At 38.2% G+C, this 19,581-nt stretch overlaps 1 protein-coding gene across 1 annotated transcript in view; it reads right to left on the minus strand.

The window, feature by feature from the left end:
* The window catches only part of ITGB6 (integrin subunit beta 6), a 47,233-nt gene that overhangs the window by 17,620 nt on the left and 10,032 nt on the right, over positions 1-19,581 (minus strand). The window contains exons 3-11 of the mRNA XM_042874732.1: positions 13,416-13,480; positions 12,876-12,952; positions 12,017-12,096; positions 9,434-9,638; positions 8,070-8,316; positions 7,312-7,477; positions 6,554-6,715; positions 5,765-5,860; positions 1,160-1,249 (exon numbers count right to left, since the gene is read on the minus strand). Of these exons, the coding sequence (XP_042730666.1) occupies positions 1,160-1,249; positions 5,765-5,860; positions 6,554-6,715; positions 7,312-7,477; positions 8,070-8,316; positions 9,434-9,638; positions 12,017-12,096; positions 12,876-12,936 (1,107 nt within the window). The 5' untranslated portion in view covers positions 12,937-12,952; positions 13,416-13,480. The remainder of the gene's footprint in view (positions 1-1,159; positions 1,250-5,764; positions 5,861-6,553; positions 6,716-7,311; positions 7,478-8,069; positions 8,317-9,433; positions 9,639-12,016; positions 12,097-12,875; positions 12,953-13,415; positions 13,481-19,581) is intronic.

Consider the following 19,581-nt stretch of genomic DNA (forward strand, 5'->3'; position numbering starts at 1 on the left):
GTGTATGTATATACCTGTGTCAAACTGTCTAAAAACATTCCCCTGAAGGAAAGGGACCAGGTAGCAGGAATGCATTTTACAAACGAAGTTCTGAAGAGCAGCTCTGTATTTACCTTTCTGTCATATTCACAGTCTTTCTCAGTATTACCAAAAACAACCCATTTGAGACTTCTCTTGCCTCTTGTGTTTTGCTCTTCAAAAACCTCAAAACAGCCTCACAGGGGCAGCATCAAATTGCTAAATCAGAAAACAGCACTGATGACAGGGTAGTGTTTTTTCCCCAGACATTCCTGTGGAAATGTTGGAGCATTCTCCAGGGACAGTTACTGATAGGATGGGAATTATTGCCCTGCAGAAGTTTTGAGCAGGAAGACATGAATTCCTATATTAAAGAAAGCTTTGAAACAAGTGTGAAATAGAGGACTACAAGATAGAAGACATGAAGATGTGAATTCTGCATTCCAGCACAAGTAAAGAGAGACAGAAGCACACAGGAATTTTGTTTGGAAAACCATGAAACATATAGCTTTAACTAACAGAGCAGTCAACCTCAAGCATTCACTGCAATCTCAATAATGTAACATACTTTGAAAATACATGCATAATGCATGCAGAATATAGGATGGATGCACAAAAAATGCTTTTCAGCAAAGTGCTGCAAAAAAGCTGCCTGTGCCATGGTACCTAACATCAGCTCTGTCACTCTCTGTACTTCACTGCAGAGCAAAGCCAAGTGCTAGTAACACAGTGCCCTATTCATTTGCTCAACAGTACTATGATCACTAATGGATAACATAAGTTAATTGTGAATTGTGTGACAAATGGAGGTGTCTCATTGCTGTGAGTCTAAATCTTGATTGTTAACAATTTTCAAATGGCAATTTTTACTTCCTAATCTACAGAGTGATTCTTGCCAGAGCATTCTGCTAACTGAGCATTTCAGTAGAGAGTAATATATTGTCAGTAAAAGTACTGGTTCTGCGCTCAATCCATCCTTGGAGCAAACAAAAATTCCCCTGTAGAGGTCAGCAACTAAACATACAAAATTGTTCTTGTCATCAGTACTGAAAAAGAATCAAAGGTGCTTGGATTTAGTGAATTGCACTCTAACTTTGAAAATGAAAGCACGTAGAAAGAAAACAGATTATTGTAACCTTACCTGATATGCAGCAATGATCAGCTGGAGAATATTTCCGGAATCCTCCTGCAGTCGACCAACAGTAGCTCCAGGAATAAGCTTTGCATAGTTCTGAAAACAGTGAAAAAAAAGAAGAAAAAAAAAGACTAGTTGACAGAGTAGGTGACAAGGACCTGCAGTCTGGAAATGAATGAACTACAGTGGAGCCAATTGAAATAAATGATAGTGACATTTTCAAGGACTCTGGCTGATCCAATGGCACACTTGTCATATTGGAAGAGGTCTTAAGGAGAAGCATTAGTTTCACTGACAATTAGTGGGAAATAAGTTGCTAAGTGTGCTTACGAGTTTGACACTGGAGTATTTTCTAGCTTTTTTTTCTTTAACTTAGAATGAATATATACACAACAGTTGTGTTTTTCCTTAAAAAAACAGAACAAACAAACAAATAAAAAACAAAAAATAGATTCAGCTGCTCAACTGTTGCTGCAATATTCAAGTGCCTTAGACACAACATTCAGTAACGACAGCCACCTATTTTTTTTATTTTTTTTTTTTTTCCCTTTCCATGCAACTGAACATCTTGAATTTTTATATAGGAGGACACAGAAATCTCTTAACAGAAAACATCTTAGTTAAGAGATTTCTACTAAGGACTACAAGAACTTTGAACAAAGATGCTTAAAAATCTGCTGCTAGTTTCCAATTGCTGTAACACCCCACACATCTCCCAGTGATCAGGGGCTGTAGTTCACTGTATGTTGACTTTATGTTAATAAGATAATACCAATTTAATAATTGATTTCAGTGTAAAGTTTCTTCTTTCCTTTCTGCTCTCCTTTCCTTTTTCATTAAATTCACTGTGATGCTAAAATAACATCCAGCAGATAGATTTTAAATATACTTGGTTAAAATTTATCTTGGCTGATTGTTAACTGCATGAATTTCAGCTGCTTGTACCTATGCCTTTTGAAAATAGCAAACAACCACAGCTAAAAATACACTTTGTAGCATTCATTTTTCTTCTACAATTCATTGTATCAGTGCTGTTATTTTAATTGAAAAAAATCCAGAGAACTATTAATAAATATGGCTAATCTGATAGCCTTATATCCCTCCTATGCTTCACATCTCCCAAAGCACTGTGATTACTTTATACATTATGTATGGAATACTTGTCATTCGTTGCAGTTCTGAAGTGCTATTGTAAATCAGTGGGATTAACTGCATTTTGTGTTCCAGCTGGTGACTTCGCATTCCTGACTCCTCTTGTGCTTAGTGCTCTCTCAAGGATTCTCAGAATACTGAAACACTGCATTTTGTAGATGCGGACCTCCCATGAGCTGATTATATATTGGGAGGGAGACGATAAACCTGGAATTTAAAGTCTAGCACCCTTCTAATCTGCGGCATGCAAAACAAACAGCAGAGGTGTTCTGTTCTGAAGACTTTCTCCTCATAGAAGAAAACTTCACTGCATACTGATGCAAGGATGATGGAGCACGCCCAGTGCAAGTGTGACCCTTCAGTTCCCTAGTTAAACCCCACCTCTCAGCACGTATTTCTGTTTAACCATTAATGGAGGCAATGTGATGCTATTATATGCTACCACCATAAAATTATCCAGAGAATGCCACTGAGTTCAGTCTTTTAGCAAATATTCATTAAAAGATGAACTGCATTTTTCTAGCAATTCTCTCATTCACCATTAGTGAAATTTGAGAATTACATATTTGAGCTCAGCGGGGTTAAATTTAACTTCCAGCAGTGCAAATGACAGAAGAATTTTCAGCATAAATAAGGAGTTGTGCTAAATTTAATGAATAATCATTTGAAATTCTGAACAAGTTCTGAAGATTGGAGTATTTTTAGTCCAATTTTCAACAGTGAAACACAGTTTGAAAAAAACTCAATTTTCAAGCTGTAATTTCTTGTGATGTATTTATCTATATGTATTCAAAAAAGAATAATTTTTGCCATTATTACACTGAGGAAAGGCTAAAGAGGGATTTTTTCCCCCTCATCTAGTTTGAATAAATTTTAAAAGAATTCTGTTTGAAATCAAATGATAACAGCACTAACGATAATTACTTGAGGGAATCTTGGAGTGTTTTCTTTTATACCAAAATGGGATTTAAAGTTCATAAAAATGTCACAGAAATATTCACAAATATTTTCTAACTGAATAGATTTAGAGAATAAATACACTCCCTGCTGCTTCGGTAAGGATCAGCAGAGACTAATAATGCAAAACATTAGACAAGTGAATATATTTTAAAATAACTTTTCTTTTAAAAAAATTCTTTTTAAAAATCAAATCTCAAATGATCAGGGCTCAGTGTAAGAACTTCTGCTCTCTTGCATTTAATTCTGAGTGGGCTTACGTGCGTTTCCATGTGACTGCTTTAAAACATGGCCAACCTGGCAAGGAGAGCATCAGACCTCAACCTTCATCCTCTGGTTATTTCTATCCAATGGATGCATGCTTGCGTGGAGGATCAAAAACTAGAACCTGCTATGTTACAGGTGCATATATTCTGTGTGTGTACAATCTATATTCAGTGGTATACATACATTTCAGCGGAAATTAAATGAAAATTCAGTTCAAGAGGATCAAAACAGATGAATTATTTTGGGCTAAGTTGTTGGGGATTATATAGGGCTAGAAATATTGAATAGGCTTTTGCCAGTCTGAACACTGAACTTAAGAACACTGGAATCCATCAAGTTTATTTAAAGAGATGCTGACTGAGTCCTCACAGTCATTTTAATGCATGCTGGTCCTTAAGAACTGAATTATAAATAATAATGATCCATTTTGGGATCTGATATAATTAGATGCTGCGTACAAGAAGATTTTAGATGAGCCATATGGATATATATTAAAGGATAATCAAGTTTAGGAGGTTCTCTAATAAGGAGAGTCCATCCACTGAGACTTTTAGAAAATGCCAGAACAAGTGTGGTTTAATGGCGATGACCAAGTGCCAATTCAGCCTCCTCACCCAGCTCTTCCAAGCTTCATCAACACTGACCTTAACTCAGGAATAGACATCTCTGCCTTGCTTTGTTCTTTTTGAACTCTTAAATGTGGATAAGTGCATGTCTACATTTGTATTATAAACTAGAATCCTGTTTGTATGTCCTACATCAATCATGAAAGGAAAAAACCTGTACTCTGAGAACGACATATAAATTTTTGTGTTTGCTTTGTCTGATTTTCTGTGTCACCTACAGAATGGAAAGCAGAGCAGAACAACTATAGAAATCCAAATAAGTGACGGAAAGCAGTATTGAAAAGATGAAAGAAGCAGATAGAATATATTCAGTGGGAATTCTCTATACCCTACAAGATAGAAGATAACAGCATTTTTTCTTTTCTAACTAAGAAAGTAACAAGAACAAAAATTCTACAGTTGGTTGAACAATAGCCTGCATTTTTCTTTAGCTATAAATCTCCGTTTAGTGTTCCCAGTGAACAAAGGGTGCCACTTGATAACTTTGATATTGGTATAACACTGACACAGGAAACTGAAATAGAAAACTGCTGATAAGAGCACTGTTGGCCAACTCTGAGGGTGACCACCTGCAATTTCTAAAGGAAAATATAATGCCATCAGTAAGAGAAAAGGTTTTTTGGGACAAAATATAGCTCTGTAAATGAGAGGTACTTCCAAAGAACCTCCTAGAACAGCCCCTATTTCTGCAGCTCCTATTGACATTGGTGAAAATATCTCATTGTTATGAAGTGGGCCTCTATTAATGGATGAGAAATAATGAGATTTAACTAACGTTACTTAATGCAAAAAAAATTTAACTCATCTATGCAGGTTCCCACTGCATTCATTAGTAAATGATTGCTTTCTTCTACTCTGGATTTTAATTTTCATTCTTCAGCTCAGAATTCAATACACATTCTAAAAGTGCTTGAAGGAGAAGAGTGCTTTCTTTCATTGATAATGCTGTCATCTGAGAATCAGTTTCTGAGAGATTTCACTCATGCAACTTTTGTCCAACACTTGGAGTATTATCTTTTCTCAGACAGCTCTACAACTAGATCCAGTCACAGAATCACTGGAAAGTATTCCTTGGGCCACAGAGAGAACAGAAATTAGAAACAGAAAACAGTACTGATGAGTACTGAAAGAAAAGTAAATAAAATTCCCAGATCAGTTAAATAAATAAATAAATAAATAAATAAATAAGAACCTACATTATTTCACTGTTGAGCATAAAGACATATATTTGTCAGAAAGCATTCTTGTTTTATTAAAGGAATAATAGGCTCCTTATCTACCCTCACAAATACAAAAGGCTAATCACAGAGATGGTTCCAAATAGTGTAGAAATGCCTCATTTGTCAGTCCTTGTTGATTGACTTGAAAATTACGGTATGATTCACCTTGAAATCCAATTTAAAGTAACGTAAGGACATCAAAATCAATACAGGAAGCAGCATTCTTTAAGTAAAAGAGTCTTTCTGTGACTCCGATATATAATTTCCCTGATATTTTTATTACATAAATGTCTTGCAGAATTGGCTCCTAAATACTGGAGTGTATCAGCTATGAAAAATAGTGAACCTATTAGCAAATACTGGAGAACTGAAGATTTTGGTTTACTCACCTCGTATGTGTGAACTTGTTCATTCGTGACAGCAAAAATTACCAAAACATTGTTTTGCACAAGTTTGTCAATTAATTGTCCAATTGTGGGGTACTCCTGAAGGCAAACAGAAGAGAGCCTACATTAGTTTCTCCAGGTATGTCCAGATGCTAATTATCACCAATAAAACATAGTTAAGTGACCATAATTGATATTCTGCTGCATAAAACGAACTATCATTAGTCATCAGGTTATATATTAAAAAAAAAAAAAAAAAAAAAAAAAGTATGTGTAATTTCCTTGCCTTGTTTTATGGATGTCCCTTAGAGGGAAGCATGGTGTTACTTTCCACACTTTAGTAGCATTGTGCCAGCAGAACAGAGTATGTGCACTAGTTTGGTCACTGAATCTTAAGCTAAAAGATTTTATTCTTTGAGCAGCGACCTTAACATTTCTGAATTTCTGCTGAATTCACATCCTCCCTTCCAGGGAAGTAGGTTAATGCAAATTTTGTTACCCCTGCATAAGGTAATACTATTCAGTCTGGTTCCACATGTTTTCTAGGTTAGCAGAAATAAAAGATACAATTTTTTTTTTTTTTTTTTTTTTTTTTTTTACTTTTAGTTACAATTTGTCACAATTCCACATAAACAAACTGTTCTCTTGTAACTAACATTTGCAACTAAAAGTAAAGCAGATAATAGCAAATGTTTAGCTTCTGCAGCGTCTGTGCATTTCAGTGATTAAGGTACACTTCCACTAGGTTTCTTCTTTGCTTCTTTGAGTTGAACAAAATTCAGAGTGAATTACCAGAATAGTTGACATGGAATATTCATTATTGTGGTCCAAATGACAGTTCCCATCATTAGGAATAACAATTCCTGCTAGCTTGCTGTCCATCCCAAAATGGGAATCAGCATCACTCACAAACACCAGCAAATGCAGAGAGTCATTCCTCCATCCGATTTTTTCCTGTCATTTAAAATACATTAGTTCAGTAGACTGTATTACACTCACAAGCAGGAAAGCATCAAAATACTTGGAGAATGGCATCTCAAAACAAATGAAGGGGAACATCTTAAAGAGTGCATCAAAAACATCACATCACCTATTCTAAGAATGAGCATCATCAGTTTGAAAGAGACTATAGTTTTCATTCTGATGTCTTTGGCTAAATTTTCTATTCTCATTTTTGTGTTTATGAAAAAGTGTTGGCTCTGTTCAATTCGGTCTGCTTAATACTCTAAGCATAGTTCACCCAACATTTTTAAATAAAAAAATTATGAAGAGAACAGACCCAGTAGTTATGCAGTTCATATTTTATTTTATTCCTGGCAATTAAATAGAAACAATAAAATATGGCAATATTCATGTATGTTTAACATGTTACAGCCAAAAGTATTTTCACATAAACCTAATGAGGCTCTTGGATTACATTAAAAACAACAACAACAACAACAACAACAAACAAATGAAAATAATGATCTACTCCTTTGAATTATAACCATATAATACTGGAAGTGGATATATACAGAGTAACTTGTATCATATCTAGAATTTTCAATTACCTTGCAAACAGCTGCCTGCATAATTGCATCAAATCCTCCCTCTGGAGTATCTATGTTAGCAGAGATTCGCTGTCCTTTTACAATTTCATTGAATCTTTCGGCATCATTTGTCAGTGACAAAACATGCTTGTATCCAAAGGTGGGCAAGCACTCATATGGCACACTTCTGCAAAAGGAGTGAGACAACTCATGGACAGTGCAGAGAGAGAATCCCTACAGTGGCTACATGGCAGGCCTTGCTGGATTAGTTTTTGGTTTTGCATCTCTCTTCTGTGCCTGAGAGTAAATGAAACTGCTGTTCTGTGTTGGGTTTCAGTTTGAACCCCTTTAGCACCACAGCATCATAAAATTTCTCTCTCTATTTAAATGTATACGTGTATATTCTAGCAAATAAAAATAAATACATAGTTATTCTAAATATCTCTTTGCTACTCTGTTAAGCACATTTGTAATTAGCAGCAAAACTATAGAGCAGAATCACTCTCAAATTCCTCTCTTCAAGTAACGTAGCAGTGTAAGGTAAGGTTGGATCTTGACAATCCTTGGGATCCCATCCAACCCAAGCCATTCTATGATTCTATGCAACAAATTAATGAGCAATGTAAAGCTCAAACAAATCTTATTTCCCAAACTGACTCAGTTACTACTGGAATAGGGAAGGGATTCCAATGGGGTTGCAAAATTGGATTTTACCATAAGGATTAATATTGTGACTAAATGTTGGCATGCAAACAAATACAGGTACTTTCCCTGCCTACCTGCAAGGGTTGTTTATTTCTTCAGCTGTAGTTTTGATAAATGGTGAAACTGGTTTTTCAACAAAAGATCCAAAACCCAGTCTGAAGTTGCTTGTCAGTTTTGACATTTCTTTGGAAAGAGTTGAGCCTAATTCTTTTATTGTATTCAGGTCATCATCCATGGAAGCTGAAAGATCCATGAGGTAATAGAGGTCAATTGGATAATCTTCACTTTGCCGAACCTTGATCTGGATTGTTTCTTCATGTCCTGTGAAAGTCATGGGAAGATGGGATACATCTTAGTACTTATAAGAAGTAATAAGCAATGGCGCTTAGTTCATAAACTTATATATGGCAAGAATTATTTAGCACTTTAAGCCACCTGTGCAATTAACAAATAACTGGTCAGGCACTGGAGCAACTCCCCAGGGCAGTGGTCACAAACCCAAGCTGCTGGAGTCTAAGAAGAATTTGAACAGCACTCTCAGCCATACGGTCTAAATTTTGGGTGGTCCTGTATGGAACCAGGACTTGGACTCAGCAACCCTTGTGGGTCCCTTTCAACTTGGGATACTCTATGATTCTGTGATAACTTTACAAACTCTCAGGCAACAAAAATCTCAAACTGGCTGTCTAGAAAATTAAAAGCAATCCTGGTGTATTTTCTAAACCATTCCTCAGTAAGGCCCCAGTTGTAGACTTGGAACTGATGGCTGTGATTTAAAGATATGAGAACATCCTTTCAGCAGTATGCACCTTTAGAAAATTTTGATATGAAGATCATTAAAGCTAAAGGAAGCACTTACGGGGTATGCCACACACATTAAAAAATCAGAGTGTGTACCAAGTTTTACTCTCAGTTGTAGTACTGCAGTATGACCTAACTGGGTGTTTCTTATGTTTTCTTAGTCCAAGCATTACACAGGAAAAGAATCATGTCTCAAAGACCCCAGAGTAGGTATAGAATGCTTCCATAAATGTCACTGCTACCTTGTAAATCCTCAAAGCAAGATTTTTATACTGCCTCTGAGATATGCTGTCTGCCAGATCTGCAGAGGGAGAGGCTGAGAGACAGGGCTGGAGAGATATGGGGGCTTTCCATTCTTTCACAGCCAACTTATTTCCCAGAGAATGCAAGAACTGAACATTAAATCCTTAGTTTTGATCATGGATCCAGCACTTCAGAAAGTATTCCTTCCGAACTTAACGATTATCCGATGAGTCAAACAACAGATAATTTCAGATTGAACATCAATATTTTATCTTTGTCTTTTTTTTTTTTTTCCCCCCCCCACTAGTCTGAGTGTATAACAGTATCTCAGTATACATCAAGAACAGGAAAATAAAATTAAAAAAAATCTGCATTTATGACCTGAGTGATTTACCTGGTCGCAGCCTGAGTGTTAATTTCTGGGGAGAAATCTGTGTGACATCAGAATTGTCCTTCTGGGTTGCTATAGTTAGAGGTTTGTTTCTGTGAATTTCCACTTCTGAAATGGGAAATTCAATGAAATTCAACTGGCATCCTTTTGACAAAAGGTTTTCTGGGGTATCACACCTCCCATGAATTCCAGCTGAGTCTGTGTAATTCTAAAGCAAACAGGAAAAGAGATGGATGAGTTAAATATATTTACTGATCAGCCACCAGCAGCAGCTGACAAAAGGTCAATCGAATGCCAAAGAACTAGAAACAAAGGTGCAGATTATACAATGAGTGCAAACTAATTCAGAAGGAGATCTAGAGGGCACCGAAATCTCAATTTGCCCTTCGTGGGTCATGTCCCACAGGTGTATAATTAATGTAACTTACACCAGTTTAGTGTCCTGGGAAAAACTACTCTACTGTTGGGGAATGGGAATTATGCCACTCTCACTTGGCTTCTTGCAGCTCTGGGAATGGGAACACAAAGCCCTTCTGAGCCTGTTGTTGTAAGCAAAACACTTACAGGTCTATCTCACAAATTCACCAGCCTTTCCTAAGCAGTTTTGAACTGCTGGTGGAACATCATTTAATAACAGGAGAGCAAATAATAAATTCCTACAGACTCTGTGAGAAAATGGAGGCGCGGTGCACATAATTCTCTGGACTCTTTGTTTTCCTTTGATCTACTCTTTCTCCTCAGCCCTTATTTTACTAATTCATTGAACCAGCAAACACCACAGCTCCCCTCTTTCTCCAGAACTGATGGGGTTCCCACTACTCTGATATGCCCACTCACATCTGGCTCAGCATCCTCCTCCACCTCCCTCCCCCATAGAGGGAACTGCAAGCCTATCGATATCACCTGGATATCTTGCAGTTGGTTCTGGTTCCTCATTTCAAAGCACTTGACATACAATTCTCCCTGCAACGCAAACTCATATTTCAAATACAACACGGGCATTATCCCACATAGCAGTGAGGTTAGTGGTTTGTTTCACGAAGAGGCTTTGATGCCTTATTACCATTTCCTAGAGCTATGTCTAGAATTTAGACCTGCAGGTCAGTCAGTTATCTCCTGAATTGAAAACTGTTATGGCCAACCAGGCTTTTTGACAAAAGCTGGGAAGTGCCTGGCAGAACTAACATCAGAACACCTCCTGCCTCATTGATGGCCGTGGCCCATGGCATGGGATAGCTCTTTTCTCCCCGGTTTGGCTGAACTGAGATTGCTTGCCCATTACACCACAAATAATATCTGAGTTCAGTCACTGAGGAACTTTCTACCCAAAACAAAACATATTCACTTTAAACTTATTAAGAACAGAAAACTTATTAAGAACAGAATTCAGCCTCTCCTTGTAATCAAGACTTCATCACTCATGGCTGACACTTGTCAGAGAGCTCACGTATTTTTGTGGAAGCAACACAGGTGAGAACAGCAATTTATCGTGCTTCAGACCAAATCTGACAACCTTGCTCAGAGAAGACTCTCACCAACACCTTCTTCACTGCACAAAGATCAGTGTTACAGAGCTTTCACAGGGAGAACTATACCACCTTCTGTAGTTACACACTTTTAATTGCTGGCTTTTTGAAACGTGCATGCAGAGGCAAACTCATGTTTCAAATATACCTAGAAGGCACATTTTTCTTCTATAGAGGATTTTTTAAGTCAACACGTTGTTTTTCATTTTCTCAATGTATGTGGCAGTATTTCAAATCCTGATCAAATTTCAAGAAAATCCTGTTTTTGCGGCTGACTGCAAACAGAAATTCCTGAAAACACAGGAGTTTCTAATGTTTTGTTGTTGTAAATTGGGTGGGTTTCTTTTTTTATTTTTGAAGCGTGTTGTTTTGTGTGTTTTCCTCCCATGGTAACATTATATACAAATTGCTGAATTATATTTAGCAATCTCCTTAAAAAAAAGTATTCTTTGATCTTTGTGAGTTACTTCATACAGTGATACATCCTCATCTATGTGTTATTCTGCTATTTTTAAAAGGTGGGAATATTTTCTGATTTACAATTCTGCTGCTATCATGAAAAATATTCAATTTCTCACTATTTCTGGCAATTTTTAAATTACAATAGCTAACTTTCTTGCCAGAATTAATTAACTAAGACCCAGAAGACTTGCTAGGAATTATGGAGGTATTTATCACCTTTCACAGGGGAAAATTTTAAAAGCAGAGATGGTAATTGGCTTGCTCAGAGTTACACAGAAAGCCTGTAAGAGTTCTGTAGGAAACAAATCCAAATATTTATGTTAAAGCCCTATGTTTTAGCCAAAATACTCACACCTATGTGATAATTAATTAGAAAACTGACACTACTGTCATATTTAAAATCAGCCAGAGCTGATACTACAGATATTAATACAGCTTAAAGTCTGTATTTGAATTTCCCTTTTGATTCCTTGGAAGGCTTCACTAAGCACTGCATGCATTACAAAACCATGGGCTAACCCAGTTAAGTCAATACTCTGTCACTCAGAGCCACTACAAACATTTCAAGTTTTACTTTGAAATTTTTGGTATCATCTACCTCTTGGAAGCACCAAGCACAGTGCGGTCCGGAAAGCAAACAATCTTCACAAGTCACTCCACTTTCCTGAGAACAGGTCCCTAAGTTTAAATCCAAGAAGACAAAAGGCTATTAATAATGTGTTTAATCATTCAGTCTGTGATGAATCTGCTCACACTGAGAACATAGGAAGCAAAAGCTATAAACATTTAGCCATACGTAGTGTTACTGATAAAGCCCTTCCCTAAAGATAATATTTCTATTGGTAGAACATTAACTCTCTGGGAAAAACAAAACAAAACAAAGAAAACAGCAGCAACACAATTGCTGATAATTAATATACTTCTGCATGCTTTATAGGTACACATTCACTGAGAATATAGGAATGTGCTACTGTGTTTGTTCCAGTGCACTTGATAAAGCTTTGTGTTTGTTTGTGGTACGGGGCAAAACATTGCCAGCATAACCAAAACACCAACAGAGACACCAAACCACAGATGTACACATGCTCAACACTTTATACCTAAAATTGCTCCACCCAGGTCTATAAATTCTTGATATTATTTTAATTTTTTGTGAAAGTACTGGTGAAACATTGAGACCTTGTACGGTATTAAGTTTCTCAGTGGATCAAACAGTGATTAGTATAACCATAACTACTCGGATGCCTACCTGTTTCATACGTATCGTGCTATGTAATGCCCACATAAATCATAGACAAATTCACAGGGCTGCCCTTCAGCAGCATGTCAAGAAAACAGTCGTCAAACAGAAAGTAACAATTAAATACAAGAGACAAAAAAACTATTTCATATCAACTTAAAGCAAGAAACAAAGCAAAAATGGTTTTGAAATGCATCTCACTGCCCCTGAGTCTTACCTTGCACATAATTATTTCTTTGCAGAAATAGGAAAAAGAGGCAAAGCAATTCAATCCCCATTCGTTTTCAGTGCTGGCTGTGTGACAAAAAGTGTTAGCGTGTTAATTATAGTCCACAGAAAGGCAGAATGTTGTAAAAATCATCATACGTTCCCAAAGTGTATGTTTTCAGATGTCACCTACAACGCACCGCAAGGAAACTTCAAACCTATCAGCACAGAGCATGAATGAAAATGAAAACAACAGCTACCTGGGCAGGTAAAGACGGCAGGCTGTACATAGAAGTAACCTGAACATGGTTATCACTTCCTTGTTTTCCTGTACTCCTTATAAGGTATACAGTCAGAAGGAAAATTCATTCAGGTGAAGACTTCTGTCAATTCCAGTTACTCTGGGTCCTAAAGCAACCCATCTGAGAACGTTGGTTTTTTTTTGTGCATGTCTGTGTGTGTGTATTCAGCCACTCTAAAACAATTCCTTTAATTGTTCCCTGAGAGAATACGTTAGGTAAGAGGTCATAAGGTTGCTAAGTGAATATACCTGGAGAGATGTAAAAATCCCATTTTTTCAGATTCCCTGGTGTGGAGGGAAGCTTGTAAAGGCAGCTGTTAAAAAAAAAAAAAAAAAGAAAGAAAAAAAAAGAACAGATATTATTCAGTTGTCACAGCTGAGGGCTGGATCTTGAATAACCTAGCTTTGGTTATTCAAGATACAGAACACGTTGATTTTATTAACATTGCAAACTGGAAAGGAAATTCTGCAATTGTGGCTTTTTCTTAATATGCAGAGGAAGGAATAACTGCATTCCCAGTTCTGAAACTGACTTGAAAAAAATCACTTCAGCTTCAGCCCCACAAAAGTGCCCAAACATTCAGTAGCACTATAGCCCAGATAAAAAAAAATATAAAGATATTGCTATCTCTTCCCCCTCCAACCCAACAAGAAATGGAGGCAAAATATGTGGTTCTTACAACAGCATTAAAGGAAATTAAATGTATTTTTCCTAGATTTCATCTAGCTTTTATGTTATGCTACTCTTGGTTTTGAAAACAATTGGTTCAGGACAACTCCTTTCTCATTGTGAGGGTCTGCAACTGGTCTACACACTGCAGTGTAAAATTGCAACTTCATAGTTGCATTGCTGATGTGTCCTAAAAACATATAACCTGTTTTTCCACCATCAGAAATCCCACCAAAGCAGCAAAGCTAGCTTGTGAAACTGAGCTGCACTCATTGTGAAAACTGACAGGATCAGACCTCTCTTTTCAAACCTGGTGGTAGCTGCAATTTTGGGGCAGGATGTGACAGTAGGGATAGGTCTATACTAGTAAACCCAACATGCCTGGAAGCATTCCTGGGTATGGAGGCCAGCTGGCACGGAAAGAACCACGTTTATGCTTGCAAATTGCCTATTGGGACCGTTCTAGCAACCAAATTGTGCCCAGAAATTGTTTGCAGAGAGTGTTAATTGGAAAAGGTCAAATTCCTGCCAGGGAAGCATTTTAACAGTTTCATAGCACAGAGAATCTCATTCTAGTGCCTGGAAACATTCCCAGGCACATCCGATTTTACTAATATTTACACAGTCCACAGGTAGTTTCATAGCAGCTCCAACTAGATTACGTCAAGCCTACCTTTGCCCTGCCCTCATGCTCACACCCCTTGGCTCTTACTGGTGTCCAAACAAACAGTGAGCTGATTCAACCTCATCCAATAAAAATCCACACACCTTCTGTAGGCGGGCTGATCTTTACCTGGCTGAGTTCCCTGCCCTCAGTTGCTGCCCACCCCAGTGCGAGCACCAGTTTGAAGGGAGAAGGAGGCAGACAGAGCTGGCAGAGAGATGGGAATATGGCAGTTTGGTTACAGCTCACCTTAGGCTGTTGTGGAACCACACCTTAACATTTCTATTTACAACAACATTCCAAAGTCTCCTTCAATTTCTTTCTATACCTAGGAGTGTCTTGCTCACCGATGACAATTTCTTGTGGCATGAAAAAAGCATCGATTAAATTATGTTCTCTTAGGTGGTGAGGATACAAGTCTATGGAGGACAATGTCTGTAGTACATGAGGTCAAAAAGAAATGGAGTCGACTGAAAATGTTTGCTCATATGAAGACAAAATCCTACTGTAACTGCCATCCAACACATTTTATTTCCCTGTCTTTAATTTACATTTGTGTGCGTGTCCTATAATATTGTTGCTATGCCTACAGCCTCTCACAGCTCCAAAAAGCTAGTGCTTGCCCTTTCAATGTTGGAGTTCACTTTGCAGCTCTTACCAGCCTCCGGCAATATGACAACACCTCAGAGAGTGTGCTCAAAGGACTACGTGGCAGTCCTTCAACTACCAGATACCAGACACCAGCAGTCTACAAGGGTAAGGACCAGCCAGCTGAATAGCTGTCAGTTAGAAAAAGCTTGTTTTCAGATTCAAAATACCAAAATTTTAAAGAAATAATTATACAACCTACATAAAACTTACAAATACTGTTCGACATTATTGGTTTTCTGTTTGTGTAGTAACATTTTACATAGGTCCTGGCAAGGACAGCACAGCTGGGGGCTAAGTGCCTGCCTCTGAGTGGGATGGCTGCCAAATCTGAATTAGTCTTGTCTTCAGTAGAACAAATAAGTTTCACCAATTTATTGAAGACAGACCTCTCCAGATTGTCTGTAGAGCAGAGAAATAAAAGGACATGGCAAAACAAGTAACAACAAAAACAAACACACACAAAAAAGAGAGAAGAACCAAGTTTCATTTTGGCTTTTAAAAACTCACACAGTGAGAAGATCATAGGACTGGGCAGAGTGGGAATGACAACTTCACTGACAGAGGCACAAGATGATAAGAGAAGTCTTGGGCAGGGCAAAAAAAAAAAAAAAAAAAAACAAAGACAACTGAGTGTGAAGCAGATGCAACTTGTTTCGCAATGTCACTAAATATCTGATGTGTTATCTAAAGATAATTTGGCTAGGAAGTTCCTCTAATATATTGTCTTAATGGCTTGAGCCGCTACCCATGCCAGAAAAAATGTAATCTGGAGTAGTCATGCTGATCAGGTTAGGATGTGTAAAATCTCTGGGATCCTGGTATTGCTTGATTTGACAGCAAGATTTCCCTTCTTTAAGAAGTTATGTAATACAGTCTTGTTCTGTTAACCCAAATTAGAGGGATCAGCCCAATGAGGGAGATTACATTACAGACAGTGCAACTATCACTGTTTTTATTCTCTACTACATGTTCATTTTGGAGCAAGTTCTGATCTTGCTTAAATCAGAGTTACGGTTTTATAATGACAGATTGCAGCAGAATACAGCTGATATCTTGTATCTTCAGTATGAGCAATACTGAACAATGCAGGTCTGTGCTTCTTTAAAAGGTAATAAAATTTCTATAGGATAAAATCTTTACTGCATATTTTTCCCCATACCTGGCATTTATAATACATGAAGATAGCACAGAAAGATATTCTGGTCATCCAGTCAACCCTTAGTACGTTCACCAAGGAGAAATCAACATTGAAGAGAGAGAGAGAGAGGGAGGAAGGGAGGAAGAAAGAAAAAAAAAAGAAAATGTTGTGGATAGGGGATAAGAAATTAAAACAATGTTAGCCTCAAGTTGTATTTCATTAGTAAGTGTTCTTTCCTCTAAAAGCAACGTGTAACTTTTCTGACAAACTGAGCTGAATTCAGTGGTGAGTCTGGTGATTGGTCTCTAAATGTTTCAAAATGGGAGGTGTTTACTTTCATTCAGATCTAAAAGTTACTTCATTTCAGAAAAAAATATCTCCTGCAAATAGCATATAAACTGAGGTAGTGTGATTGCACAGACAGGGAGACCAGATCAAGAGACAGCAACAATTTTCTCCCGCTATACCAGACAAAACCTGCAAGAGGAGGCACATTAGGTCCAAAGAATGTTTAACAGTCAACGTAATGTCCCAACCTCATTGGACCAAGGAAAATCTCTTGAATTAGAAGAGATGCATACGGAGGAGAAATTCCTGTAGACAATCTCTCAGACTCATGGCTCTTAATTTGCAATGTTCATCTCATATGCACTCTCACTCTGAGAGCCTAGAATAAAACTGAGTAATCTAAAATCTGGATGTTTCACAGGATGAAACAGTTGTGTGGATATTTACAAAGATGGGGGAAGTGCTTCCTGCCCTTCAGAAAACTTCTGGTGTTTTCCTGCCCAGCCCTGTAGAAATGGAAGCAGTGAGATGGAGATGAGAGTTCAGGTCAAACTTTTTTTGACCAGAGAGCTTGTAACTGAAGGATGTGCAAAAGTCTACCAAAGAAGTGATACAAAGTAGATACAGGTTCTGTAGTTACCCAGTTTTGTTAATCTGCACCAGGATAGCTGGGTGTAGCTGCAACAGAAAACAATCCCAGCCCAAAGGAACCACTGTCAGTATTTGAGCCCTGCAGAAACGACACAGGGTGTGGTAAGTGGAGATATGAGTGCCCAGTGACTGAGTTCCCATGGTTTGACTTCTAGTGGGCTGCAAGAACTGAATGGCTGCAGGTTGGGCAGGAAGGTTTCCCTGCAACCCTGTGACTCAGGCCATGACTCATGCTTCTACCTCCTCTTGTTTCCGGCGCAGCGCACTGCTGCTACACAAGGACAGACTGAAGTCAGCAAGCCACCTCTTAGTGAACAGGGAGGAAATAGGAGGGATTGTTCATCAACTGTGCAGCAAACAGCAGGCAGACAACCCAGGGTGTTTTCAATCTGTGTTTACCTTACTCACAGCTCTGACCAAGCTTGTCACAGCCAAGGCTGTGAGCAAACCTTTGTCCTCAGTTTTCTTTGCGTGATTTAACAGCCTGAAAGATTTGTTTGATTTTCAGATTTGAATAAATTCTCACTCAAACCCAAATAGTCAAACCTCCAAATTGCACCAGGGCTCAAATGGAACTGGTAGAAAACCATGTGGTTTCCAGCTGGGATCTTCACCCAATCCACAGCACTCAAAACACACCAGGAATTTCCACATGGCCTACTGAATCTGGTCTCAGCTTCTGTTTGATTTTCACAGTTGCACTATACATCTATTTCTCTGTGTTTTAAAAGCAATGCTGGTGGGACCCCAGAGCAACATTCAGTGCTGTGCTGGTGGTTGGGATGGCCCTGAGCATCAGCTCCACAACATTTAACTTGACAGTAAGGGTGACAGAGTACTGGGACAGGCTGCCCAGAGAGGTTGTGGAGTCTCCTTCGACAGCAATATTCAAGACCTGTCTAGATGCCTTACCTTTGCGACCTCCTGTAGAGTACCTGGGTTAGCAGGGGGGTAGGACTCAATGATCTCTCGAGGTTCCTACCAACCCCTGCAATTCTGTCAATCTGTGACTGTTAACGGTGCATGATGTCAGACCTCTGCATACGAACTAGAGAGCTCTCTGCAGATGCCCTATTTCAGATTTACACTGAAAGCAAACTCTGACTCCTGTCCCTGTTACAAAGGCAGTCCTGAGACACGCAACTTCAACTGCATAGCAAGAAGTGCTAAGGGTGAGCAAGATGAGCTTGGTGACAGTGCTCTGCTTTGGAAAAAGCCAATAGGAAATAGTAACTACGATGTATTCAGATCTGACTTATCTAGATGTAAATTCAAAACTACCAGGCTGGGATTCAATCACTATTTAAAAGTACTTTTTTCCACTAGGATCTCATACAGAGAAAATGTATTTATATTATAACTGACCTTGTATACTTAGGGGTACAGAACTCCAGTGTTTTGCTGAAACACGGGGACTGAAAAACATTAATCTAGAATAGCCAGAATAGATAGTTCAACTCGGCTCTCAGACAGCTGCTACAAATGGAGAAAATGGGTTGACTGAAACAAACTGGATTTATGAAACTTTCAAAGAGTTATTCTGAACTTTGGAAGTATGGTTTGTATTCACAGGCATGCTGAATTCGGCACTCTCCTCCTGCCTGAGGGCCCGGGCTCTTGGTGGAAAGAGATGGATTTGGGGTTTCAGGAGCTCTTCGTGCAGAGTGCTGCCATCTAATGGCTGCTCTGCTGCTCTGGAGCAGAGAAGGATTACCTGGTAATCCTGTGGGCATAAAGATGATCAGTACTAACTCCACTACTGCCCATGGGCAATATTTTGTCTCACTCTGTGTTTTAGAACTTTTGGAAACAGCTATACCTTTTTTTAAACAATTTGGTCGTTTATGTTATTACCTTAAGGTTATAATATTTTTGTTAGCATAATATTAAACACTTGAACAAAAACCACACCAGACCAAGAACATGCAAATAAAGCCATCACTAGATAAAAATAAAATCAACTAACTCAGTTTAATTGCCCTGAGTAACACAAAAAGGATAAGGCACAGCATGTTTCCCTAACAATGCTTTCCAGGAATTCCAAATGAATCATAGAATGTCTTGGGTTGGAAGGGAACACAAGGATCATCAGACTCCAAAGCCCCTGCCGCAGGCAGTGTCACCAACCACTAGGTCAAGTACTGGATCAGATACAAATCCTATCAGTAATATTTGATTGATATCTTCTTCTTGCTCCAGGTATATATGACAGCACTGCCTTGCTTTGGCTGAAAATTTTACAAGACTGGAATGACTGTAATGTAAAACAATTAAACATTCTTCATCCTTAATATTTTGCAGCATGCCAGCACATCACAGGAGGCCATAGAGTCACATTTTCTATATGAACCAA

This window comes from Lagopus leucura, unplaced genomic scaffold (genome assembly GCF_019238085.1).
Source record: "Lagopus leucura isolate 7727_CA_CO unplaced genomic scaffold, USGS_WTPT01 Super-Scaffold_100012, whole genome shotgun sequence".
Lineage (NCBI taxonomy): Eukaryota > Metazoa > Chordata > Aves > Galliformes > Phasianidae > Lagopus > Lagopus leucura.